Source organism: Mesoplodon bidens (assembly GCF_964165515.1).
Source record: "Mesoplodon bidens genome assembly, chromosome: 14".
Lineage (NCBI taxonomy): Eukaryota > Metazoa > Chordata > Mammalia > Artiodactyla > Ziphiidae > Mesoplodon > Mesoplodon bidens.
Genome location: NC_138170.1, coordinates 36,132,357 through 36,160,117, shown reverse-complemented (window position 1 = coordinate 36,160,117; position 27,761 = coordinate 36,132,357). Strand labels below are relative to the sequence as shown.

The window sequence follows — 27,761 nt, the reverse complement described above, 5'->3', positions numbered from 1 at the left end:
TGATGCTGTACAGCTGCTGTCCAATATGGTAACTACTACTATGTGTGGCTATTGAACTCTTCAAACATGGCTGGTAAGACTGAGAAAAAAATGTTTAAATTTCATTTATTTAAAAAATTTTAAATTTAAAAACTGATACTCAGTTTAGTAATTGTAAAACTTTTAAGAATGTATGGACCAACTTGGGTACATGAAATTACTTCTTCAACTGAAAATTTTATGATATCTAGATACAGATAAAGTATTTCTGATGAAAACTTAACATCTAATTTGAGATGTACTTTTAACAGCATTGTATTTCTATTGGACAACATTGCTATATAGGTTCAAAGACAAGCAATAAATTATGTATGATATGGACCCTACTCCCTCTTATATCCATCTGGAGAAGGATATATGAATGTTAAAAATTCAGTTCCAGGAGTTGTAGAATCAGGAACAGTTATAGGTCTTTTCTTTGATAGTGGACACTTGGCTTCAGGAACCATAACCTGGGATTACCTCAGTTACGTGCTGTTAAATGACTAACAACCAGTTCTTCAAAAACCAAATCCAAACAAAAGTCCCAAAATCAACCAGTTTCTTGATTTCTGTGGTGTAAATTATTCCTACCATGGCCAGTTTTGAGCTACCAACATGATGTCCCTGACCTTAGAATTGGGAAGAGATACCCTTAATTGGCACTTGGAAGGCCACAGGAGCCAGCCCTAGTGCATCACTGGAATACTTTATGAGTTCCTGACATCTGTATTTCTTTAAAGTTTTGTACGTATGTATGTCTGTTGTGGGGGCTGAAGTAGATCAGCTTTAAACTGAGTTCTACCCCATAGCAAATTGTAGGATGATTAGACCTGGGAATGAAGGACATTTTATTTTCTTTAAGCCTAAGGGATGTTAAGTCACTAGAAAAACCCTGACTCTTCCTTTACTCCCATTGAGAATATAGATTTATGGTTACATGGAGCCATTTTGTGAACTATAAAAATGGTTAAAAACAGGTATATAGGGTTGAATAAGGTCTTAAAATTATTTCCATTTCTGTGCATATGAGGATTATACAGAGGAAGTTGTCCCCCATTTTGCTTATTTGCTTCTTCTAAATACTATTCTTCAAAATTCATTGTAACAGATGAACTTGTAGCTTTCCCCCTAAGTGGTGATTGCTTTTAGTTATAGGTGTTTTGCTGGGTGTATGCTCACCTCAATTAAGATAGTTCCCAGACTTTCTTACAGTTAGGTGTAGCTTTGTAACCAGGATCTGTCCAATGGGATATGAGTAGAAGTGATGTGTAACAACTCCTGGGTTTTACCTAAATGAGAAAAGAGTGTGCCTTCCTTCCTTTTCCTCTTTCTTGAAGGCAGGACTGTAAATCTTCAAAGATACAGAAAAAATACCTAGATATAACAAAGCAACATGATAGAAGGAGCCTTGTAATTTGATACCAGGATGCCTTACCAGTCCTTACCACCTCCCAATAAAATTCTTTCTTAAATCATTGTGGTCTCTTGCTACAGCAGCCTTGACTGTTACATACTTAACACTGTGGTGGCATTATACCACCACTAGCACACTACCAATGAAGCTCATTTTACCCTGGCAAGTTTAATTCAACATTGTATTGGAGGTCCTAGCTAGAGCAATCAGGCAAGAAAAAGAAATAAAAGGCATTAAATTCAGAAAGGAAGAAGTAAAACTGTCCCATTTTGCAGATGACATGATATTATATGGAGCAACTAAACTAAAGAGGCCACCAAAAAAAATGTTGGAACTAATAAAAGAATTCAGTAAAGTTAGAGAATACAAAATCAATAAACAAAAATCAGCTGAGTTTCTATATACTAGTAATGAATTATAAGAAAGAGAAATTAAGAAAGCAGTTCCATTTACAACTGCATAAAAAATGAGAATAAATTTAACCACAGAAATTAAAGATCTATACACCGAAAACTATAAGACTTTGATGAAAGAAATTGAAAATGACACAGATGGAAAGACAGCCCATCTTCATGGATTAGAAGAATTAATACTGTTAAAATGACCATACTACCCCAAGCTATCAACAGATTCAATGCAACCCCTATAAAAAGTTCCAATGACATTTTTCACAGAAATAGGAAAAACAATCCTTAAATTCGTGTGGAACCACAAAAATCCTTGAATAGACAAATGCTGACAAAGAACAAAGCTGGAGGCAGCACACTTCCTGATTTCAAACTATACTATAAAGCTATAGTAATCATAACAGTGTGGTACTGGCATAAAAATAGACATGTAGATCAATGGAATAGAATAGGTAGATACATCAGCTAATATTTGACAAGGGAGTCAAGAATACTCAACAGGGAAAGGATAGTCTCTTCAATAAATGTTAGAGGGAAAACTGGATAACTGCATGCAGAGAAGTGAAACTGCACCCTTATCTTACACCACTCACAAAAATTGACTCAAAATGGATTAAAGACTTAAACATAAGAACTGCAAACATAAAGTTCCTAGAAGAAAACATAGGGAAAATCTCTGTGAAACTGGTCTTGGCAATGATTATTTTTGAAATGACAGCAAAAGCACGAGCGACAAAGATAAATAAGTGGAACTACATCAAACTTAAAAGCTTCTGTGCAGCAAAAGAAACAGTAAAAACAATTGAAAATATCAGCAGAAGACCTGAATAGGCATTTTTCCTAGAGAGACATACAAATGGCCAACATGTTCACGAAAAGGTGCTCAACACTACTTTTAACCAGGGAAAATGCAAATCAAACCCACAATGAGTTATCATCTTGCACCTTTTAGAATGGTTATCATCAATAAGAGAAGAGATAATAAAGTGTTGCTGATGACATGGAGAAATGAGAACCCTTGTGCACTGTTGGTGAGAATGTACACTGCTACAGGCAATATGGAAAACAGTATGGAAGTTCCTCAAAAAATTACAAATAGGACTACCATACAATCCAGAAATTCCACATCTGGGTATATATACAAAGGCAATTAAATGGATATTGAAAAGATATATGCACTCCCTTGTTTACTGCAGCATTGTTCACAATAACCAAGACACGGAAACAACCTAAATGTCCCTCAATGGATGAGTGGATAAAGAAGAGGCTGTGTGTGTATATAACTACATACAATGGAATATTCTTCAACCATAAGGAGAAGGAAATCCTGCCATTTGTGACATTTGGATGGACCTTGAAAGCATTATGTTAAATGAAATAAGTGAGACAGAGGAAGACAGATAGTACTTAATACCACTTATATGTGGATCTTAAAAAGCTGATCTTGTAGAAGTAGAATACACTGGTGGTTACCAGGGGCTGAGGGGTAAGGGAATTGGGGAGATGTTGGTCAAAAGGTACACATTTCCAGTTATAAGATGAATAAGTTCTGGGTACCTAATGCACAGCATTGTGATTATAGTTAACAGTACCATATTGCTTTATTAAAAATCACTAAGAGTGGGGCTTCCCTCGTGGTACAGTGGTTGAGAGTCTGCCTGCCAATGCAGGGGACAGGGGTTCATGCCCCGGTCTGGGAAGATCCCACATGCCATGGAGCGGCTGGGCCCGTGAGCCATGGCTGCTAAGCCTGCGCATCCGGAGCCTGTGCTCCGCAACAGGGAGGCCACAACAGTGAGAGGCCCGCATACAGCAAAAAAAAAAAAAAAAAAAAATCACTAAGAGAGTAGAGTTTATTCTCACAACAAAAAAGAAATGGTAATTATCTGATGTGATGGAGGTATTAGCCAACACTGTGGTGGTAATCATACTGCAATATATAAGTGTATCAGAAACACATTGTGCATCTTAATTTACACAATGTTATATGTCAATTATATCTCATTAAAGTTGAAAATCAATAAATAAAAATATCAACAGAAAATAAGGTCATAGGAATAAATATTAATAAAAGATGTGCAGGACAATTATGAGAAATTAATGAACATCATTAAAGATGGTCAAAGACCTGATAAAAGGAGAGTATGCCACATTCATGACAGGAATATCCAATACTGTAAGGATGATAATATTAGCTTAAAGCAATTTCACTTAAAATACCTGTGAAGTTTTCATGAAACTTGACAAGGTAATTCTCAGTGAAGCTCATATGGCAGAGCATAGCACATGAACAGCTAAGGAAATTTTGAACAAAAACAAGGTGGGGGAAGATACCTATTAGGTATTTCTTACACAATTTTGTGACGAAAGACAGTGTGGATTGGTATAGGGATATACAAATTATCTATGCTTAGAAGGCTTTTTTCCCCTGAAAAACCATCTGCTCACTGACTTAAAATTTTCTACTTTTCCTTTTTTTTCCATTTTAATTTTGTATTATAACTCTTTCCTCATGCACTCCTGTATTCATTCATTCAACAAATACTTATTGAGTTACTTATTATGCAAAGGTCTATACCAAGTGCTGTGGGTTCAATTTAGCCTCTGTTTATTAAGTCCAACATCTGGGCTTCCTCAGAGTCTGTTTCTACTGCTTGCTTTTTTTTTTTTTTTCCTGTTTATGGGTCATACTTTATTTCATTAAATGTCTTATAATTTTTTGTTCAAAATTGTGTTAAGGGGGGATCAAGATGGCAGAGGAGCAGGAAGTGGAGCTTACTGCCTCCAACAAATACATAAAAAACACATCTACAAGTGGAATGATTTGTACAGAACATCTACTGAACGCTGGCAGAAGACCTCAAACTTCCAAAAGGGCAAGAAAACCTCCACGTAACTGGGTAGGACAAAAGAAAAAAGAAAAAGAGCGAAAGGAATCGGGATAGCACATGTGCCCCAGGGATGGAGCTGTGAAGGAGGACAGGTTCCTGCACCCTGGGAAGTCCCCTCACTGGTGGGGAGCTCAGCCTGGATGGAGGAGTAGCTTTGGAGCCTCAGAGGAGAGTGCAGCAACCAGTTTGCAGTAGGCAAAATGAAGAATGACATGCAGAAATGGTCGGTACTGCCACCCTGTGCTCCTCAGCCTCAGATGCTCAACCATTGGTGCAGGCAGGGGCTGGGTGCTGAAGCTCAGCCTTTGGAGCTCAGACTTGGGAGAGGACAACAGTTGGCTGTACGGACACAGCCTGAAGAGGCTGGAGTGTGGCAACTGAGGGTACACTTGGAAGAAGCTGTGGCCCGCCACAGAGGCAAGGCTCCATTGTGGGTGTGAGGGAGAGGGGTGGGAGTGGGACCTCCATAGGAGCCTCTTTCTCTGTGTGCACTCTCAGGCAACAGGACACCGTCTACATGAGCTCTGGGGGTGGGTGCAAGCCACCAATGCCATCCTGGGTTCCAGAGATGGGCATATGCTGCTGCCACCGCTAAGAGTCCTGCAAGTAGGTGCCAATCACTACCCCCACTGTCCCATGAGTGCACAGATCGCTGCTGCTGCTGAGACCCACAAGAAGATGCTAGTCACTGCCCTCACTGTCCCGGGAGTGTGTGAGCTGCCACCACCACTAAGAGACATGAGAACAGGTGCCAATCACTGCCTCTACTGTCATGGGAGTGCGCAGGCAGCCACCTCCACTAAGAGATGTGGGCACAGGTGCAGGTTGCTGTACTCACCATCCTGGGAGGATGCACAGGCCACCACTCCTGTACGCCCCCATTTCAAGGGGATAACAGCCAGCACATGCTAACGAAAGAGGCAAACTAAAAGCAGCCCCTTGATTGTGGACAAGATGGCAAAGTAGTAGAACTTGAGCTCACCCTCTCATGAAAACACCAAAATCACAGTTAACTGCTAAACAACCACTGACAAAAAGATTGGAACCTACCAAAAAAGATATTTTACATCCAAAGACAAAGAAGAAACCACAACCAGATGGTAGGAGGGGCACTTTCATGATATAAACAAATCCCATACCCACCAGGTGGGCAACCCACAAACTGGAAAATATATCACAGAGGTTCTCCCATAGGAGTGAGTTCTGAGCCACATGTCAGGCCCCCCAGCCTGAAGATTTAGGCTAGAGCATTTGGCTTTGAAGGCCAGCGGGCCTTGAATGCAGGAGCTCTGCAGGACTGGGGGAAACAGAAACTCCACTCTTGAAGGCGCACACAAGGTTTCACATGCACAGGGACCCACACAAAGCAGGAGCCAGGGCTAAACTCACCTGCAGGTCTTGGAGAGTGTCCTGGGGAAGCAGGGGTCAGCTGTGGCTCACTGTGGGGGCAAGTACACTGGTGGCAGAGGTCCCAGGGAATACTGATGGGTGTGAGCTCTCCTGGAGGTTGCCATTTTGGCACCAAGACCTGGCCCCACCCAACAGCCTGCAGCTCCAGTGCTGGGACACCTCAGGCCAAACAACCATCAGGGTGGGAACACAGCCCCACCCATCAGCAGACAGGCTGCCTAAGTTGTACTGAGTTCACAGCCACCTCTAAACACACCCCTTGACATGACCATGACCACCAGAGAGACAAGACCTAGCTCCACCCACTGGTGGGCAGGCATCGGTCCTTCCCACTAGGAAGCCTGCACAAGCCCCTGAACCAACCTCACCCAACAGGAGGCAAACACCAGAAGCAATAGGAACTACAACTCTGCAGCCTGTAGAAAGGAAACCACAAACACACAGAAAGTTAGACAAAATGAAACGACAGAGAACTATGGTCCAGACAAAGGAACAAGATAAAACCCCAGAAGAACAATTAAGTGAAGTGGAGATAGGCAATCTACCTGAAAAAGAATTCCGAGTAATGATAGTAAACATGATCCAAGATCTCGGAAAAAGAATGGAGGTACAAACCAAGAAGATACAAGATATGTTTAACAAAGAGCTAGAAGACTTAACAAACAGAGATGAGCAATATAATAACTGAAATGAAAAATATACTACAGGGAATCAACAGCAGAATAAATGAGGCAGAAAAACGAATAAGTGAGTTGGAAGACAGAGTGGTGGAAATCACTGCTGCAGAACAGAATAAAGAAAAAGGAATGAAAAAAAAAATGAGGACAGTCTCAGAGACCTCTGGGATAACATTAAACACACCAACATTTGCATTATAGGCGTCCCAGAAGGAAAAGACAGAGAGAAAGGGCCTGAGAAAATATCTGAAGAGATTACAGCTGAAAACTCCCCTAACATGGGAAAGGAAAGACTCACTCAAGTCCAGGAAGTGCAGAGTCCCAGGCAAGATAAACTCAAGGAGGAACATTCCAAGACATATTAATCAAACTAAAAAATATTAAAGACAAAGAGAAAATACTAAAAGCAACAAGGCAGAAGCAACAAACAACATACAACGGAATCCCCATTAGGATATCAGCTGATTTTTCAGTGGGAACTCAGCAGGCCAGAAGGGAGTGGCACCATATATTTAAAGTGATGAAAGGGAAAAATCTACAACCAAGAATACTTTACCCAGCAAGGCTCTCATTCAGATTTGACAGAAATTAAAAGCTTCATAGACAAGCAAAAGCTAAGAGAATTCAGCATCACCAAACCAGCCTTACAACAAATGCTAAAGGAACTTCTCTAGGTGGAAAAGAAAAGGCCACAATCAGAAACAAGAAGATTACAAATGGGAAAGCTAAAGGTAGGAAAGACTCCACACACAAATATGATATCAAAACCAGCAATCGTGAGGACAGTACAAATGCAGGATATTGGAAATGCCTTTGAAATTAAGAGAGCAGCAACTTGAAATAATCTTGTATATATGTAGACTGCTATATCAAAACTTCATGGGGGGCTTCCCTGGTGGCGCAGTGGTTGAGAATCTGCCTGCCAATGCAGGGGACATGGGTTCAAGCCCTGGTCTGGGAAGATCCCACATGCCACGGAGCAACTGGGCCTGTGAGCCACAGCTACTGAGCCTGCGCACCTGGAGCCTGTGCTCCGCAACAAGAGAGGCCGAGAGAGTGAGAGGCCCGCGCACCGCGATGAAGAGTGGCCCCCACTCGCTGCAACTAGAGAAAGCCCTCCCACAGAAACGAAGACCCAACACAGCCAAAAATAAATAAATTAAAAAAAAAACAACAAAAAACTTCATGGGAACTGCACACCAAACATCTACAATGGATACACAAAAAAGAAAAAGCAATCCAAACACAATACTAGAAATAGTCATCAAATTCCAAGAGAAGAGAACAAAAGAGGAAGCAAAGAAAAAAGACCTACAAAAACAAATCAAAAATCAACAAAATGGCAATAAGAACATACATATGGATAATTACCTAAAATGTAAATGGATTAAATGCTCCAACCAAGAGACACAGGCTTGCTGAATGGATACAAAAATAAGACCCGTATATATGCTGTCTAAAAGAGACCCGCTTCAGATCTAGGGACACATACAGATTGAAAGTGAGGGGATGGAAAAAGATATTCCATGCAAATGAAATCAAAAGAAATAAGGAGAAGCAATACTCATATCAGACAAAATAGACTTTAAAATAAAGACTGTTACAAGGGACAAGGACACTATAAAGTGATCAAGAGATCAATACAAGAAGCAAATATAACAATTGTAAATATATATGCACCCAAAATAGGAGCACCTCAATATATAAGGCAAATGCTAACAGCCATGAAAGGAGAAATCAGCAGTAAGACAATAATAGTAGAGTACTTTAACACCCAATTACATCAATGGACAGCTCTTCCAGACAGAAAATCAACAGGGAACATATTAGATCAGATGGACTTAATTGATATTTATAGAACATTCTATCCAAAAGCAACAGAATACACATTCTTCTCAAGTGCAAATGGAACATTCTCCAGGATAGATCACATGCTGAGCCACAAAGTGAGCCTTGGTAAATTTAAGGAAATTGAAATCACATGAAGCATCTTTTCCAACCACAGTGCTATGTGATTAGAAATCAATTATAAGCAAAAAAGTAAAAAACACAAGCATGTGGAGGTTAAACAATATGTTACTTAACAACCAATGGATCACTGAATAAATCAAAGAGGAAACTGAAAAATACCTAGAGACAAATGACAATGAAAACACGACAATCCAAAACTATGGGATGCAGCAAAAACAGTTCTAAGAGGGAAGTTTATAGCAATACAATCTTACATCAGGAAAGAAGAAAAATCTCAAATAAATAACCTAACCTTACACCTAAAGTAACTAGAGAAAGAAGAACAAACAAAACACAAAGTTAGTAGAAGGAAAGAAATCATTAAAGATCAGAGCGGAAATAAATGAAATAGAGAAGAATAAAACAATAGAAAAGATCAATGAAACTAAAAAGCTGGTTCTTTGAAGAGATAAACAAAATTGACTCATGAAGAAAAAAAGGGAGGGCTCAAATCAATAAAATCAGAAGTGAAAAATACACCACAGAAATACGAAGGACCATAAGAGACTACAAGCAACTATATATCAACAAAATGGACAACCTAGAAGAAATGTACAAATTCTTAGAAAGGTAAACCTTCCCAGACTGAACCAGGAGGAAATAGAAAATATGAACAAACCAATTACAAGTACTGAAATTGAATCTGTGATTTAAAAACTTCCAACAAACAAAAGTCCAGGATCAGATGGCTTCACAGGCAAATTCTATCAAACATTTAGAGAAGAGATAACATTGCAGAGGAAGGAACACTCCCAAACTCATTCTGTGAGGCCACTGCCACCCTGATACTGAAACCAAAGATACCACAAAAAAAGAAAATTACAGGCCAATATCACTGATGAACAAAGATGCAAAAATCCTCAACAAAATACTATAACAAACCAAATCCTAACCAAATACATTAAAAGGATCATACACCATGATCAAGTGGGATTTATCCCAGGGATGCAAGGATTCTTTAATATCTGCAAATCAATAAATATGATACACCACATTAACAAATTGAAGAATAAAACTGTATAATCATCTCAATAGATGCAGAAAAAGCTTTTGATAAAATTCAGCAATGATTTATGACAAAAAGTCTCCAGAAAGTGGGCATAGAGGGAACTTACCTCAACATAAAAAAGGCCATATATGAAAAACCCACAGCTAACATCATTCTCCATGGTGAAAAACTGAAACAGGAACAAGACAAAGATATCTACTCTCGCCACTTCTATTCAACATAGTTTTGGAAGTACTAGACACAGCAATCAAAGAAGAAAAACAAAAGGAATCCAAATTGGAAAAGAAGAATAAGACTGCCACTCTTTGCAGATAACATGATACTACACATAGAAAGTCCTAATATGTTTCCAGAAAACTACTAGAGCTCATCAATAAATTCGGTAAAGTTTCAGGATACAAAATTAATACACAGAAATCTTGTGCATTTGGGGTTAATATATACACCACTATATATAAAATATGTAATCAACAAGGACGTAGTGTATAGCACAGGGAACTCTACTTGATATTCTGTAATAACCTATATGGGAAAAGAATTTGAAAAAGAATGTATATATGTAGGTTTATAATTGAATCACTTTCCTGTACACCTGAAACTAACACAACATTGTAAATCTACTGCAATATAAAATAAAAATTAAATTTAATTAAAAAAACAAAATTTTGTTAAAAACTGCATTTAAGTAATATGTTTAAATATTATAAATATTTAATAAATGTGTAAATGTTAAATATATTATTTAATATATTTAAATATAATGTGGCAACTCTGTAAATCACTCTTCTCCAAGGTTTGTTGTTGCTATTTGTTGTTTGTTTGGTAACTTTTGAACTAATTCTGTAAAGTTTATATTCTTTGTTGTGTGCAGCCACTGGTATCTTTCAGTTACCTAAATAGTCATCTACAGATTGGATAAAGATTTTTAATCCTAGAACCAGTATATCTTGGAATATTTTTGGGTGGGGGTTCTGTATGTGTGTTAGGGAACCCCTTGAATGCTCAGCTAGGCATTTTACAACTCAGCTTTATCCTCCACTGCTTGCATGCATAGAGCCTCCAGATCAGCCAGAGGTGAGAATTTAGGTGACCATCTCAGATATTTCCTAAGAATGCACACAGTCCTGAGCATGCACACAGTAGTATACACAGTCCCAGAAAGATTTTTGAGCTTTTCAAATCTCCTATGGATATCTTATTCTCTAGAATTTCCTTTTTAGCTTTTTGGTTGGCTTATTATTTGCCCCAGCAGTTATTTACCTTCTCAGGCAGCCAAAATCTTAAACAACTGCCTCTAATAGTTTTCCACAAAGCACCCTGGGGAAAAGGCTTTTTCACTAAGAGTGAGCTTCCAATCAGGTCAAATAAAGAAAGGCTTACACAAGAGGTCTTCCAAGGAGCCATCAGTCAAATAATGATAGTTATCTGAGACTGGGACTTTGAAGGACCTCCAATCCTGTTCTTTACTCTCTGCTGGCTCCTGGAGCTGCTGATTTTCACCAGGATTATGGACTGTGGTTTTCAAGGCTACTGTGGAGCTGGGTGGTGGGGAAGATGGGAAAAGGGCAAGTTAAAACACTACAAAGAACTTCCCTGGTAGTCCAGTATGTAAAACTCCATGCTCCCAATGCAGGAGGCCTGGGTTCAATCCCTGGTCGGGGAACTAGATCCCACATGCATGCCGCAACTAGGAGTTCCCATGCCAGAACTAAGAAGTCCACCTGCCACAACTAAACAGGCCGCAACAAGATCCCACATGCTGCAACTAAGACCCAGTGCAGCCAAAGTAAATAAATATTTAAAAAAAACCCAACAACACTATAGAACTTGCTGTTCTTACATGAAATTCAGTTGTTTTTCTTGAAACCCTCCCCAGATTGCTGCATTTGGTTAATTTACAGAAGTCTGATAAAGACAAAGCAATAAAGGAAACTGAGAAGGAATGGCTGGAAAAATGTTAGGAAGAAAATCATCCAAGAATGATGTCAGAGAAATCACAAGAAGACAATTTCGACATGGAGGGAGCAGTGAATAATATTTAACTACTGTTGTAAAGGTTATATAAGTTGAGGACTTAAAAATGCCTACTCACTTCACTGCCATGGTGGGGTAGGGAGAGGGGAGTCACTGTAACATTGTGAAAACTGTTTTGGTGGAATAATTTGATAGCAGCCAGATAGGCTTGGTTTGAGGAGTGAGAGAATGGGTAATAGAACAGCTCTATGTGTTTGTTTCCCCAAGGTTCTGTATCCTTTATTTCTCATTCCTTATTTCTTTCCTTGGAAGTCTCTTCAGCTCAAATCCTGATATACGGTGCTGATCCTTCCCTTGTCTTAGATATTCAAATGATTGTGGGACAGCTTGTCCTCTAAGAGCCTTGAATCAGAATACCTGAAAGTACACCTATTTTCTTTCTTTTAAAGGTGATCTTGCTGGCCTGCAGGATGGAGTCATGTTTCGTTCTTTCCTTTACCTCTGAAGTAGATGCCTATAGGATTATCTGCCTAATACCCTTGTCCTAAAAACTGATCCCCATATCATATCCAATTGTGGGAGCCTTTTTCTTGGAGCTATGTGACCCAGCCCTCTGGCCATAGTTGATGGGAACAACTTGGGTAAGGAAACCAGCTGAATCAAAGTCCTTCTCTGGAAATTCTGGAACAAGAATGAGAATCATTTTTCCCTCTGCATGCCTCAACTAAAGGATGCAAAGTTTGAGTCCTACTGGCAAACTTGCTTACTGCCTTAAAAACTTGAGAAGACGAAAATGGTCTTTGGAGAAGGAAAATATTGAAGAAAGTCCAAACAGCTTTTAAGTTTCTGGTTACTGCTCTGTCTCAGGTACACCTGTGTTCCTATCCTTTGGTACTAGCACATATCCCGTGATCCCAATGACATTCCTGTTTTTACTTTAGCTCTTTTGAGATGGGTGTCTTTCACTTATCCTCACCCACATAAACTCACCGGTCAAGTCCTGTCTACAACCTCTTTATTCTGTGCAGACTTGACTGGAGAGTTTATTCCATTATATTTAAAATAACTACTGATAGGGAAGGACTTTTCCCATTTTGTTATTTAATTTCTGTATGTCTTAAAGCCTTTTTCCCCCTTATAGTGCCTTTTTCCTCCTAATTTCCTCCATTACTGCCTTCTTTTGTGTTTAGTTGATATTTTGTAGTGAAACGTCTGAATTTCCATTGTGTATATTCTATAGTTATTTTCTTTGTAGTTACTATGGGGATTACATATAACATCCTAAATTATAATAATCTAATTTGAATGGATACCAAGTTAACTTAAATTGCATACAAAACTCTACTCCTATAAGTTGTGTTCCTGGGCTCCAATTTTATGTTATTGAGGTCACAAATTACATCTTTATATACTGTGTACCTACTAACAGATTTATAATTACTTTCTATGCATTTGTCTTTTAATTCCTGTTGAAAAAGTGTAGTAAAATATTATAATAATGTTTTTATATTTGTCCATGTATTAGTCTTTATTGGAGATCTTTACATTCTTCATATGGGTTCAAGTTGCTATCTAGGATCCTTTCATTTCAACCTGTAGGACTCCCTTTAGCATTACTTTTAGGGAAGGTAATGAACTCCCTCAGCTTTTATTTAGCTAGGAATATCTAAATTTCTGCCTCAATTTTGACGGAAAGTTTTGCTGGATATAGAATTCTCCTTTGACATTCTTTTTTGTTTCAGCACTTTAAATATGTCATTTTATTGCCTCAGGCCTCCAAGGTTTCTACTAGAAACTTGCTGATAATATTATTGAGGATACCTTGTATATGATAAGTTGCTCTTCTCTTGCTGCTTTCAAGATGCTTTTTTCAAGCTGAAAAGCTTTTGATAGTTTGATTATAATTTGTCCTAGCATGGGTCTCTCTCCTGGTTGATTGTATTTGGAGTTCACTGAGGTTGGATTTGTAGATCCATCTCTTTCCTCAAATTTGGGAAGTTTCTGGTCATTATTTCTTCAAATAGTCTCTCTGTCTCTCTCTCACTTATCCTTCTGAGACTCCCATAGTTGTTGGTATGCTTGAGAGTGTCCCGTAAGTCCTTTAGGCCCATTTCACTTAATCTTTTTTCCTTTTGCTCCTCAGACTCAATGACTCTAAATGTTGTATCTTAAAGTTTGCTGATTATTTTTTTCTGTCTGCTAAATATAAGTGGGAGTCACCCCAGTTTTCTGGAACAAAAGTGGAGTAGAACATTTATCTAAACTGTTCACCTCTTGATAGTTACTATTGTTATTAAATGGATCCTTGACAAGAAATAGTAATCAAAGTTAAAGGATAAGGCCTCAAAAAAAGCTGAGAAATGGGGAGTAACAGGGTTTCAGTGAAAAAAAGGTATTTACTAGAGATGAGGCAGGGCTCAAAGGGGGAACACCAAACTCTTTGGCTAGGAATTATCAGCTGGCCTAGGCAACCTGATCAAAATACACACAGGGCACAGGATGCATTTTGGTGAATAGTGGAGTTTCTTCATTTTTCTGAAATTTCGTGGTAATCTCTTCATATTCCTTTTCACTCTTAGTAAATTTAAATAGCTTTAAAATGCAAAAATTGCCTCCATTGTATCTGAAACCCTGGTGGAAAAGGCAGTGTACATGACAACTAAGGAAAATTCTGATAAAATTTGCTATGAATTAACCTACTACTGTGTTTCCTAAATGGCAAGAGGGATGGGGATGGAGGATGTTTGTATCCCCATGATGTAACACAGCAATTCCTATTAATATGGTATGGTTTTATTATTTAGTTATAAGTGACTTATCACAAATATAAATTGTACCTACCTGAAAGAATTATGGTGAGGCTTAAATTAGTAAATGTAGGTTAACTTAGAATAGTGCATGGCCCACAGTAAGCATTCAGTAAATATTAGCTATTATTGTTTTTATTGGGATGCACATCACTATCCTTAGCAAGTAACAATATACATTGATAGGTCAACTGAAGTTACTCTTATCTAATATTATATTAATATTGAATATCCTTTATCCATTAGGAATGAAGATTTGAAAGTGGTCTATGCATCTTTTGGGTTTGATCAGTTTGGAACTTTTTCAGGGTTGGGGAGGGAGAACAAAATCATCTTTCTGGTAAACAACTGTCAGCTTTGGTATTCAGCTTTAGAGCTACCCTGGTAGTATGGCTTTGAGTCCTTCAGTACCAACTGGAAGACTGGGACCTCTGGTGGTGATGTTATAGAGAAGCCGACAATTGCTCCTTTTGGCTGCCAACATTACAAAAACAAAGCACAAGATGATCCATCAATGGATAATCAATGTTATAATATTTTCAAGCAACTTACCAAGTGGAAACCTTACTGAAACTTCTTTGTTTTATAGGAGTTCCATGAAGAAATAAATTCTATTACAATTTCTGACGGTCCTCTGCCTAATTTAGGAATAGGAAATACCAGGAACAATAGAAATTGGGATGTCCAGAGATCAGTACTTTCAGAGTTGGTCACATTAGGATAAATTGAGTTTAGAAAAAGGAAACTCATGCTGATATTATTATAGTTTTTAAAGACATCATTTTTCTATATTAGAAAGTTTTGAATGGACTTTTAGATTCAATTTAGGCATTTGATTTATCCTCTTTGGAAGACTCACAGTAAAATGAATCTAGTGGCTTCTAAATTAAAAAAAAAATCACCCATCAAACCTAAATTTCACATGAAGTACTTTGTCTGATATAGGAGGGAATTCTTCTGAGATGGGACATGTCTATGTATAAAAATAAAGGATTATATAAGTTCCTGTGTTGGTTAATTTTAATAATAGCACTAATAATAATAAACTGTTTTCCTTAAAATCTTATGAAAAGAACAATGACTTTTTAACTTTTTGCTAAGTAGTTATTAATTACTGATTATTAATTTGCATATTAACATAATTCCAAGTTAAATATCCATATTGTACTATTTACCCAGGCTTAATTCTTGTTTTTTCTAAAAAAAAAAAAGACACTGTCTTCACAAAGAAAGTAATTCAGATTAACCAGCCATGCCCTACAAATGTAAATAGAAGTGATACTGAATAAGTATTGATTAAAATAAAAAGCACTTAAAAAAAACAGCATTAAATCTTACCAACTCCAGAGGTTATTGATTCTGCATCAATGTCACTAGCTCTCTTTCTTGCCACTTCAGCTAGTGCCAGTTCGCCCTTATCTAGTGCAAGGTAATGGATGTCCTTTGGAAATAAAGCAAAATAAAAGATTAATCCAAAATGTATCATAGTCAAGTTACAAAGGAGATTTTGAAAGAAAGAACTTACTGTTCTTTCAAAACAGTAACAAAAATAGATTACAAAACAGACATGGCTGATGATAAAATACAAAAATTTTGTATTTTAATTTTCTCAGTTTTCTAATACAAGCAAATTTTCTTGAATTGGAAATCATAGCTATAACTAGTAGCAGTTATTTAAATAAATTATTTTAAGTCTTTAGGGAAAAAGACAAGCTTTTAAATCCAATGTTTGATGTACTTAGTTTTGTCAGGGAATAAAAATCTTAGTGGCTATTTTCTTTAATGAAATTTTACTATCTGAGATAGCTTCTTCAAAATTCAATTGTTCATTATGATAAGCATTTTATAAGGAATACTATTACACAAATTTGTCTCTGATATTTTTGTGTCTGGCACATATTACTTTATTAATATTATTAACACTACTATTATCTTGAACTCATTCAGTCAACAAAAAATCAGTGCCTATTAAGTTGTGAAAAGAGAGATCAATTACAATACCATTTCTCAACAAGCTTTCAGCCCAGTAGGGAGAAAGACAACTGTAAACAACAGTTAGTAACATAGTGTAATAGGTTTTATGGCAGAGTTAAGAATGGTGTAGAACCAAAGAGGAGGAACTGTTCCTTGATCTGCATCTTGAAGGATAAGAGTTATAGTAGAAGGGAAAATGGAGAAAAGGCAACAGAAAATGAATGATATCTGGTGCACATATATAGAGAAGCTTGAGAAAACACAGTTCTATCAGGCAATGGCAGGTCTTTCAATATGGAAGGAATGTTGGATGTGTGGGAAAATGCAGTGGAAAATAATTCTAAAGAAGTAGACAGAGCCACTAAAAAGGACTTTGAACTCTTTTTGGTACACAGGGTAACTGTTGGAATGAGAATTTTATTACAATAAAAATGGAAAAAGAATATGAACAACAAGTTTTCAATGATGAAATATAAATGGCCTATAATCATGAAAAGGTATTTAACTGTCCTAATGTTCAAAGTTGAAAAAATGTAATTTCAAACTGGACAAATTTTTTAAAGTTATTACTTACTGGTTGCAAAGTTTGGGGGGAAACAGGCACTTATTATATTTACTGGGAATATAGACTTTACAGAGCAGGGGTCAGTAAACTATGGCCTATAGGCCAAATATAGCCTGCCTTTTGTACAGCCCTTGAGTAAAGAATGGTGTTTACCTAGAATAATGCCCTCCAGGTCCATTCATGTTGCTGCAAATGGCAAAATTTCACTCTTACTTATGGCTGAGTAGTATTCCACTGTGTGTGTGTGTGTGTGTTCTTTTTTTTTATGACTTTTTTTTTTTTTTGGCTGCATTGGGTCTTCGCTGCTGCACGTGGGCTTTCTCTAGTTGCAGCAAGCGGGGGCTACCCTGCATTGCAGTGCACGGGCTTCTCATTGCGGTGGCTTCTCTTATTGTGGAGCATGGGCTCTAGGTGCATGGGCTTCAGTAGTTGTGGCTCAAGGGCTCTAGAGCACCGTCTCAGTAGTTGTGGCACACGGGCTTAGCTGTTCTGCAGCATGTGGGATCTCCCCAGGCCAGGGCTCAAACCCATGTCCCCTGCATTGGCAGGGAGATTCTTAACCACTGGACCACCAGGGAAGCCTGATATGTACCACAATCTTCTTTATCCAGTCATCTGTTGATGGACACTTAGGTTGCTTCCATATCTTGGCAAATGTAAATAATGTTGCTATGAACACTGGGGTGCATGTATCTCTTCGAATTAGTGCTTTTGTTTTTTTCACATATACACTCAGGCGTGGAATTGCTGGGTCACATGGTAGTTCTACTTTTAGTTTTCTGAGAAACCTCCATACTGTTTTCCACAGTGGCTGTGCCAGTCTACATTCTCACCAACAGTGTATGAGGTTCCCTTTTTTCTACATCCTCGCCAACATTTGTCATTTGTGTTCTCTTTGATGACAGCCATTCTGACAGGTGTGAGGTGTTATCTCACTGTGGTTTTGATTTGCATTTCCCTGATGATTAGTGATGATGAGCATCTTTTCATGTGCCTGTTAGCCATCTGCATTTCCTCTTTGGAAAAATGTCTATTCGGTTCTTCTGCCCATTTTGTTAATCAGGTTGTTTGTTTTTTGATGTTTAGTTGTATGAACTATTTATATATTTTGGATATTGACACCTTATCAGTCATATTGTTTGCAAGTATTTTCTCCCATTCAGTAGGTTTTTTGGTTTTGTCATTATGCTAAGTGAAATAAGTCAGACAGAGAAAGACAAGTACTGTATGATATCACTTACATGTGGAATCTAAAAAATACAACAAACTAGTGAATATAACAGAAAAGAAGTAGATTCACAGATATAAAGAGCAAACCAGTGGAGAGGGAAGAAAGAGCATTATAGGCATAAGGGATTAAGAGGTACAAACTATTAGGTATAAATTAAGCTACAAGGATATATTGTATAACACAGGGAATATAGCAAATATTTTATAACTATAAATGGAGTATAACCTTTAAAAGTTGTGAATTGCTATACTGTACACCTGTATATATAATACTGTACATCAACTATACTTCAAATTTTTTTTTTGCAGTATGTGGGCCTCTCACTGTTGTGGCCTCTCCCATTGTGGAGCACAGGCTCCGGATGCGCAGGCTCAATGGCCATGGCTCGGGCCCAGCCGCTCCGTGGCATGTGGGATCTTCCCGGACCAGGGCACGAACCCGTGTCCCCTGCATCGGCAGGCGGACTCTCAACCACTGCGCCACCAGAGAAGCCCTATACTTAAATTTTAAAAGAAAATGGTGTTTACATTTTTAAATGGTTGGAAGAACTGTGCTCAACCACTCAACTCTGAATGGCTTTGGAATTACCTTATGCTGAAGACTTGAAAGTGTTTCAAACTGAAACTATTACAAGCAAAACAGCACTTATATGTGAAACATATTGTGATAAAGTCATTTCAGTGAGAACTAACATTGTATGACTTGCAAGTAATAGACTGTGTTACAGGCCTGCACTGTCAAAAGTTAAAAAAAGAAGTGAGATCTCTATTCCTATACAAATTCCCAGCAATATATTTCAGTCCACAGCAGCATTTTTCAACCTTGATACAAGTGCAAAGGTAATGTCCATATTCCAAAGTCTATTTAATGTTGCAATTAAGGAACTTTAATAGGAAGTAATTAATTTGCAGTGTAGTAACATGTTAAAAGGCAGTCTAGCCTTTAGCTAACAGAATTGTAAAAATGCCTTCTGATCAGTGAATATGTGCAATTAAACCATACACTCATGGATTGATATCAGTATTTGGCAGTACTTATCTATGAGGAAAGAAATTTGCAAAGTTGAAATACATAAAATCTCACCATAGGTCAGTATTCACAGATGAACATTTGCAACAGATTTTGTTGTTAAGGAAAACCACCTTTCAACCCTTATTAAGAGAAATGTTATCCCCCCACAAAAGAATTCCATTATTCACATCTGTAGAACTTTATTATGAAAACTGTACTCAATTAATAGATTTTTAATTTTATCAATAAAGATTTGTGGAAATTTGTTTTCTATCATACTCAATTATTACATTTAAAATTTTATCAATAACAATCTATGGAAATTTGTTTTCTCAAGTACCTAAATAATAACCTCAATTTTTCCTTTTGGCCCACAAGCCTATAATATTTGCTGTTTGGTCCTTTATGGAAAAAGTTTGATGATTCCATATTTTAATAATACATCAGAATTCAAATTTGCATATATGTACTTTTGGAAAATCTTCTTAAGGAAATGATGTGACCAATCTTATGTCCAAGATTGGTGATGACAGCAATACTTATTTTTTTTTAAGACTATCTTTTTTTTTTTTTTTGGCTGCACCATGCAGCATGTGGAATCCTAGTTCCCCAACCAGGGATTGAACCCAGGCCCTCGGCAGTGACAGCATGCAGTCCTAACCACTGGAACACCAGGGAATTCCTGACAGCAGTACTTACAACGATAAAAAATCGGAAGTAACTTAAATGTATATCAATTGAAAAAATCATGTTGTTTTTCTTTTTTAATCCAAGAGTGGCATGACACTTTCATAATAGATCCTTATATTCAATGAAGAAATTAGCAGTAATTTAAAAATATATATACTCCCGTATTCAATTTGCTAGTGCTTTATGTAATACTTTTGCATTTATGTTTTTTTCACTGAGGTATAGTTGCTGTACAGTATTATATAAGTGCATCTCTGTTCTTAAGAAATTCTATCACTTTACTTGCACTTGACTGCTAACAAGCCCCCAACTGGTATCAAGGTTATACTAGCCTTATAAATAAGCTAAGGCAGCTTTTTTTCCTATCTTCTTGTCTCTGGCAAAATTTGTATGTAATTCTTCACTGAAAATAAGCAAAAGATATACAATGCATTTAAGAAGAAATTACCACCCATTACTGAGTGACATAAATGAACACCTGATTAAAATACAGATATACACCTGCTTATTGCTGAAAAGACTATACATCATAAAGATATCAATTCTGACCCCAAATAATCTGTAAAATTCAGTGGAATTCCAATCAAAATCCTTCAAGATTTTCCATGGAACTTGACAAGTTGATCTTAAAATTCATATGTGAAAGTAAATGGTCAAGAATACCTAAGACTTATTCTAGTTAACATTAAGACTATATAATAGCACTAGTATATAGGCATATAAATCAGTGAAAAAGAAAGTTACCCATAAAAAATATCAATTTTTTTGTGAGTTACTAATGTTAGTACTTTATGTTTAACAGTGATGTAAGTGTTGGCTATAAGATCTGTGGTCCACAAATTATTTCTGGAACATATTCTCTCTCTCTCATTCTTAATTCTGTGATTTCTACTCTTAATTTTTTAACTGTTACAGGGAATTTGGGGTCATTAATTTCAAGAAGGTAATAAGGCTTAACAGTTCTTGAGTTGATATTATATCTGTACTATGAAGGTTTTCATTTCTTAATCTTTCTGTGGACCTTCTCACTATTCATATATATGAATGTAGTTTTTAGTAAATGCAGTAGAGAGTATATTTCTGTAGCTCCATACCTCTCAGTTTGAGACAGTTCATACATGAATCTTTACAGTGTGATAAAAGACATCTAGTATCTATCACCCCCCCACTTGGCTATCCTCTGGATACATTTATTTTTTAACTTTTAGATAGTTTTAGTGTTGCAATTTAGTTTAAATGTTGGATATATACAGTTAAATATGTTCATATACCCCTGGGAAATGGTCATATTCTAAATAAGTCAAGAAAGTAAAAGCCACTTGGCTTTGTAGTTCATTTTCATGTCTTTTACTTGATTAGGACAGCACATACAAGAATAGAGGACATGCAGTAAAGCTGGTTGAGACTAAGGCTAAGGTACTGTTAAATGATATTATGTTAAATACACTGCAAGAGACCACTACTGGGAAAGTCATGTTCTTCTCATCTTGACTTTAAATTTAATTAATACTTATTAATCAAAAATTATTCCACAAATAATTATGGAGTGTTTACTATGTGCCAGATGCAGAGGTAAATTTACTACAAAGTTTATAAAGCTTAAGCTTCTCTGCCTCTTATTTGTACATATCCTTCCCAGTACCTAATTTTGTACTTGAAATGTTAAATTATTTTTTTAACTTTCTTTTTTAAATTGAAGTATAGTGGATTTACAATATTATAATATTTTCAGGTGTACAGCATAGTGATTCAGTATTTTTATAGATTATACTCCATTTAAAGTTATTATAAAATAATGGCTATATTTCCGTGTGCTGTACAATGTATCCTTGTTGCTTATCTTTTTTATACATAGAGGTTTGTATTTCTTAATCCTGTAGCCCTATCTTGACCCTCCCACTCTTCTGTCTCCCCACTGGTAACCATTAGTTTGTTTTCTATATCTGTGAGTCTTATCCTGTTTTGTTATATATATTTGTTTATTTTTTAGATTCCATATCTAAGTGATAATATACAGTATTTGTCTTTCTATGGCTTATTTCAGTAAGCATAATATTCTCTAGGTCAATTAAATTATTTTTCTTCAGAAGTATAAGTTTCAAGCCCCATAAAACATGTATCTACCCCCTGATGCCCATCCATCAAGGTTTTCACATACTAGTGAACTGTGTTGCTGTACCATACTTAGATGTTTAGAATCATGTGTCTCGGAGGCACATGGCACAAGGAGACATTGTAAGTTGTACAGTCCTTTTTTTGTTTCCTTGGTCTCTTTGGAGATTTATTGTATAAGATTAAAATGGCATGTAATGGGTCTAAAGGGATAACATAGATGACAATAGATTTGAAAAGTGTCATATTGATAAATCCCAACCCTTACTGCCACCCAATCAGGGCTACCTAGTTAGTGAATGGTTTTATTATAAAAAGGGTTACTAATGTGGAAGCAAGTTTTCAGAAAAATATTCAGAAGAATGAACTATTTAGTTTCTGTCATTCTCAGTGACAATTTTTAATTTACCGTTTGCCAAACTAACTTATATTAGTAACATCTTTTAGCACTATTAAGTGAAATTGGCTTCCACTGAACAAAAGATGACAAACACTGAGAGTCTTTGGCTATGATCCATGTTTAAAAATTTACACATATTCTCTCTGTATCATCTAAGATCTGGAATAAATGACTTGTTATTCCTGGGAGCTCATTACCTTTCACAGGTGATATTTAATGCACTACTATAATGAATATGCAGATTTACAACAAATATCATTTAAAGCTAAGGAGTTCCCTGATGGTCCAGTGGTTAGGACTCGATGCTTTCACTGCTGAGGGCCTGGAATCAGTCCCTGGTTGGGGAACTAAGATCCTGCAAGCCGTGCAGCACAACCAAAAAAAAAAAAAAAAAAAAAAAAACGATTCAAAGCTAAAAAAAAATCCTGAGTAGATTTTCATCTTGAAATCATACTTTGGACTAGTCATTGACATATAAGTTTAACTATTATAACGTATTGATGTTGTTATAACCTTTTCTAATTTTTGTTATGCTTCTGGGGATTGATAGGTTTGTATGAGATAACAGAAGCACTTACAAAGATATGCAAGAGCTTCTACACATTTAAGACTACCATGTTCTGGCCCTCCCTGCTATAATATTTTACTTAGTTCAAATCAGTTGATAATATAAAATTTAAATTCATTAACTACAAGCTTTGCAGCTTTAAGCCTTGTCCAAAACTGCTTTCAGAACATTTAATTTCATGCTGCTTTATTTCAAGTAAAGTAAAATGTTGATACACTTCTTTTTGTACTTATTTAAAATAACATTTCTTTTCATAGGACAAATCTGGTTAATAAGAAATTTTAAGAATTAGGAATAAAATATTTCTGATAATGTGTTAATATTTTAGAAATGTCATATTTGTAGATTTGAGGGAAAAGTAACTTTCAAGATAAGGAAGTCTATAAAATAATTTATCTCATAGTTACATTTATGTTAATATAAATTTTAGTAATCAGTTCTTAATGTCTACATAAATATCTACATAATCTTTTTTATATAAGAACAATGAATAATTACTTTAAATGTGAAAATATATGCGAAGAATTTAGATTTTGTTACCAAATGGAGAATTTACTTGGAATGACACTTATTTTCATGTTAGAATAAGTTTTTAAGTTTTTAATTCATAAATAAAACCTACTGCTTCTTTTTAGGAGTTATATTTTTGGCTTGTTTGAATTTTGTCCTTGGAGCTACTGGTTTATTTAAATTCATCTATTTTAGTCAATTCAATTTTTTCAGTTTATTCACGCTAAGTTTTCATGTTTATTGCACTGTTGTATATATTATTATCATACTTTTAAAAAGTCTTCTGATCATTTTATATACTGCTATATAGAATGATCAGAGTTATTCCCAGGATATTATAACAAAATTAATGTTACTATATATAGAAAACCCTAAAGACTCACAAAACTACTGATAAATGAATTCAGCAAGGTAGCAGGTTACAAGATTAACATACAGAAATCAGTACTTTACACTAACAATGAAATATCAGAACAGAATGTAAATAAACAATCCCTTTGAAAACTGCATCTAAAAAAAAAAAAAACTTAGGAATAAACCTCACCAAGGAGGTGGAAGACTTACTTATATGCTGAGAACTACAAAACATTAGTAAAGGAAATTGAAGATGATTTAAAGAAATGGAAAGATATGCCATGCTCTAAGATTGGAAGAATTAAAATTGTTAAAATGACTATTCTACCCAAAGCAATCTACAGATTTAATGCGATCCCTATCAAATTACCCATGACATTTATCACAGAACTAGAACAAATAATCCTAAAATTTATATGTAAACATAAAAGACCCAGAATTGCCAAAGCAATCCTGAGGAAAAATAACCCTCCCAGACTTCAGACAATACTACAAAGCTACAGTAATCAAAACAGTGTGATACTGGCACAAAAACAGACATATGGATCAATGGAACAGAATAGAGGGCCCAGAAATAGACCCACACACCTATGTTTAATTAATCTTCAAGAAAGGAGGCAAGAATATACAAATGGGAAGACACAGTCTTTTCAGCAAGTGGTTCTGGGAAAGTTAGACAGCTGCATGTAAATCAATGAAGTTAGAACACACCCTCATACTATACACAAAAATAAGTTCAAAGTGGCTTAAAGACTTAAATATAAGACATGACACCATAAAACTCCTAGAAGAGAACATAGGCACAACATTCTCTTACATAAATCACACCAATCTTTTCTTAGGTCAGTCTTCCAAGGCAACAGAAATAAAAGCAAAAATAAACAAATGGGACCTAATCAAACTTATAAGCTTTTGCACAGCAAAGGAAACCATAAACAAAACAAAAAGACAACCTACAGACTGGGAGAAAATATTTGCAAATGATGCAACTGACAAGGGCTTAATTTCCAAAATATATAAACAGCTCATACAATGCAATAACGAAAAAGCAAACAACCCAATCAAAAAATGGGCAGAAGACATAAATAGACATTTCTCTAAGGAAGACATACAGATGGCCAACAGGCACATGAAAAGATGCTCATCATCGCTGATTATCAGAGAAATGTAAATCGAAACTGCAATGAGGTACCACCTCACACCAGTCAGAATGGCCATCATTAAAAAGTCTACAAATCATAAATGATGGAGAGGATGTGGAGAAAAGGGAACCCTCTTACACTGTTGGTAGGAGTGTAAATTGGTACAGCCACTATGGAGAAAAGTATGGAGGTTCTTTAAAAAACTAAAAATTGAGCTACCATATGATCCAGCAATCCCACTCCTGGGCATATACCCAGACAAAACTATAATTAGGAAATATACATGCACCCCCTATGTTCACAGCAGCACTATTTACAATAGTCAAGATGTGGACATAATCTAAATGCCCATCGATAGATGAATGGATAAAGAAGATGTGGTATGTGTATACGTACGTGTATGTGTGTGTGTGTGTGTATATATATATATATATACACACACACACACACACACACACAAAATGGAGTATTACTCAGCCATGAAAAACAATGAAATAATGCCATTTGCAGCAACATGGATGGATCTGGAGATTATCAAACTAAGTGAAGTTAAGTCAGAAAGAGAAAGACAAATACCACATGATAACCACTTTATGTGGAATCTAAAATATGACACAAATGAACAAATCTATGAAACAGAAACAGACTTACAGACATAGAGAACAGAATTGTGGTTGCCAAGGGGTGGGGGGGAGGAAAGGATTGAGAGTGTGAGATTAGCAGATTCAAACTATTATATATAGGATGGATAAAGAACAAGGTCCTGCCTTCTCTTTCCAGGATCGGCTGGGGCTGTTTCTACTTTTTCCCCTGGCTGCACATGTGGTGGAGGGAGCGGAGGCGAAGGGCTTGGGATACCGCGCGCGGAGGCGAAGGGCTTGGGATACCGCGCACCCGCCCAGGGCATGGACGAGGCTCAGTCCGGGAGAACCGGTCGCGGGGAAGCCGGGAGCCCCCGCCCCGCCTCATGCCTGTGTCGGGTCCCCACACAGCTCAGCGCACCCTCGGGAGCAGAAGCTGGAGCTTCTGCGGGGCCTGATGAGCTGTTTGTCAAGCGGACTGGGCACTGCTCTCCAGGGCTCCGGTCGCAACATCCCCCACTGCACCCCTGCTGCCGCTGCCTAGCCAGCTGGTGAGTTAAAGATTTAAACCGAAGCCACCGTCCTGCCCTCCTGATTCTGCCGCCGCTGCTGCCATTCGGGCTGGGAGCCATTCTCCATGCCGGCTGTTTCCATATCGACAGGGCCTCTCTCCCTGATAAGGGGTCCATCCGTGTCCAGGCTCCCATTATTCCTAAGGGCCCCTCATCAGAGTCAGGCCTCCCCTTACTACCAGTGATTGCCTTCCACCACCTAAGCCCCCCGCCCCACCACACACACACTCGTCTCTGTGAGTGGCCTGTATGGAGGGAGCTAAATAATCCTGGCTCTATCTTCCTCCCAGCCTTGTCCCCACGTCCATAAATCCTCACAATCCCAGCACTCTGCTGCCACCTTCCTCCTGGACAGGACTTTGCCTGGTGCCTGAAGCATCTTCTCCTCCTGGGAGTGGATCGAAAATATTTCAAGCCCATAGTTGTAGGAAGTAGGCTGTGAGAGGAGGGAAAGATTCCTAGAAGCTGCCACCCTTGGCCTGCCATAGGGGAATGACTGAGAACTGTTGGAGGTCTTTCCTACAGTTAACACCCCAGCTTCTGGCTCCTTCAGTTGGATCCCGAGTTGAAAGATACTGGGCATCAGGGACTTCCCTGATGGTCCAGTGGATAAGACTCCATGCTCCCACTGCAGGGGGTATGCGTTCTATCCCTGGCTGGGGAATTAAGATACCGCATGCCGCGCGGCACAGCCAAAAGGTAACAATAAAAGGGTACATAGATACTTGGCATCAGCCCCCCGAAGTGTAACCTCCCTAGGAGAACCCAAGGGCCACTGCTCCCTACCTTTCCTTTCTGTGTTGTCACCGAGTTGGGCTGAAATCGACTAGCAACTGAAGTGATGAAGGGTCAGGGACTCCTAGTGGGTCTGCTTTCAGTTAGGGACTGGCCCCAGCACCGGGGAGGGCACCACAGAATTAAGTTAAAGGGACAGCACTCTACGATTGGTGTCTCCTGAGAGGTCTCCTCCTCTGGTCTCTGTCTCTTGGGTCCCTCTCATCAGGTGGGGGAAACACTTGCTCCCCTCCCTCATCGCTAGTTTCCTTGTGTCCCTGGGAGCTCACCAGCCCCTCTCCTCAGAAATCCCCTTTCAATTCCCAGGATAGGGAAGGCATGGCAGAAGGGGGTGTTCTAAGCCAGGTTCCCCTCATGCTATCGATAATTCTCTGACTCAGTTTGGGGCACAGGAAAATAATGGGGGAGAGGGACAGTGCTGGCTGGGCCAGGAGGGGGAAGCCCTAGAGTCCTGAGATGTGAGATATGGAGCTGGACCTGCTTCCAAAGAACTTTCCCTTTAGCCCTGCTTGTCGAAGAGAGGAGTAGGTCTCAGCTGAGGGATGTGTAGTCACTGTGATAGGCCTATGGAGACCTGGGAGGAGATCTTCCCCAGTCTTACCCTGCTACTTGCCATTGTCCTCAGGGAATCTGGGG

At 37.7% G+C, this 27,761-nt stretch overlaps 1 protein-coding gene across 1 annotated transcript in view; it reads right to left on the bottom strand.

Annotated features, from left to right (window-relative positions):
- Positions 1-27,761, bottom strand: part of WDPCP (WD repeat containing planar cell polarity effector) — a 243,648-nt gene that overhangs the window by 49,569 nt on the left and 166,318 nt on the right. Inside the window, exon 13 of the mRNA XM_081253708.1 lies at positions 15,959-16,061. Coding sequence (XP_081109834.1) covers positions 15,959-16,061 — 103 coding nt within the window. The remainder of the gene's footprint in view (positions 1-15,958; positions 16,062-27,761) is intronic.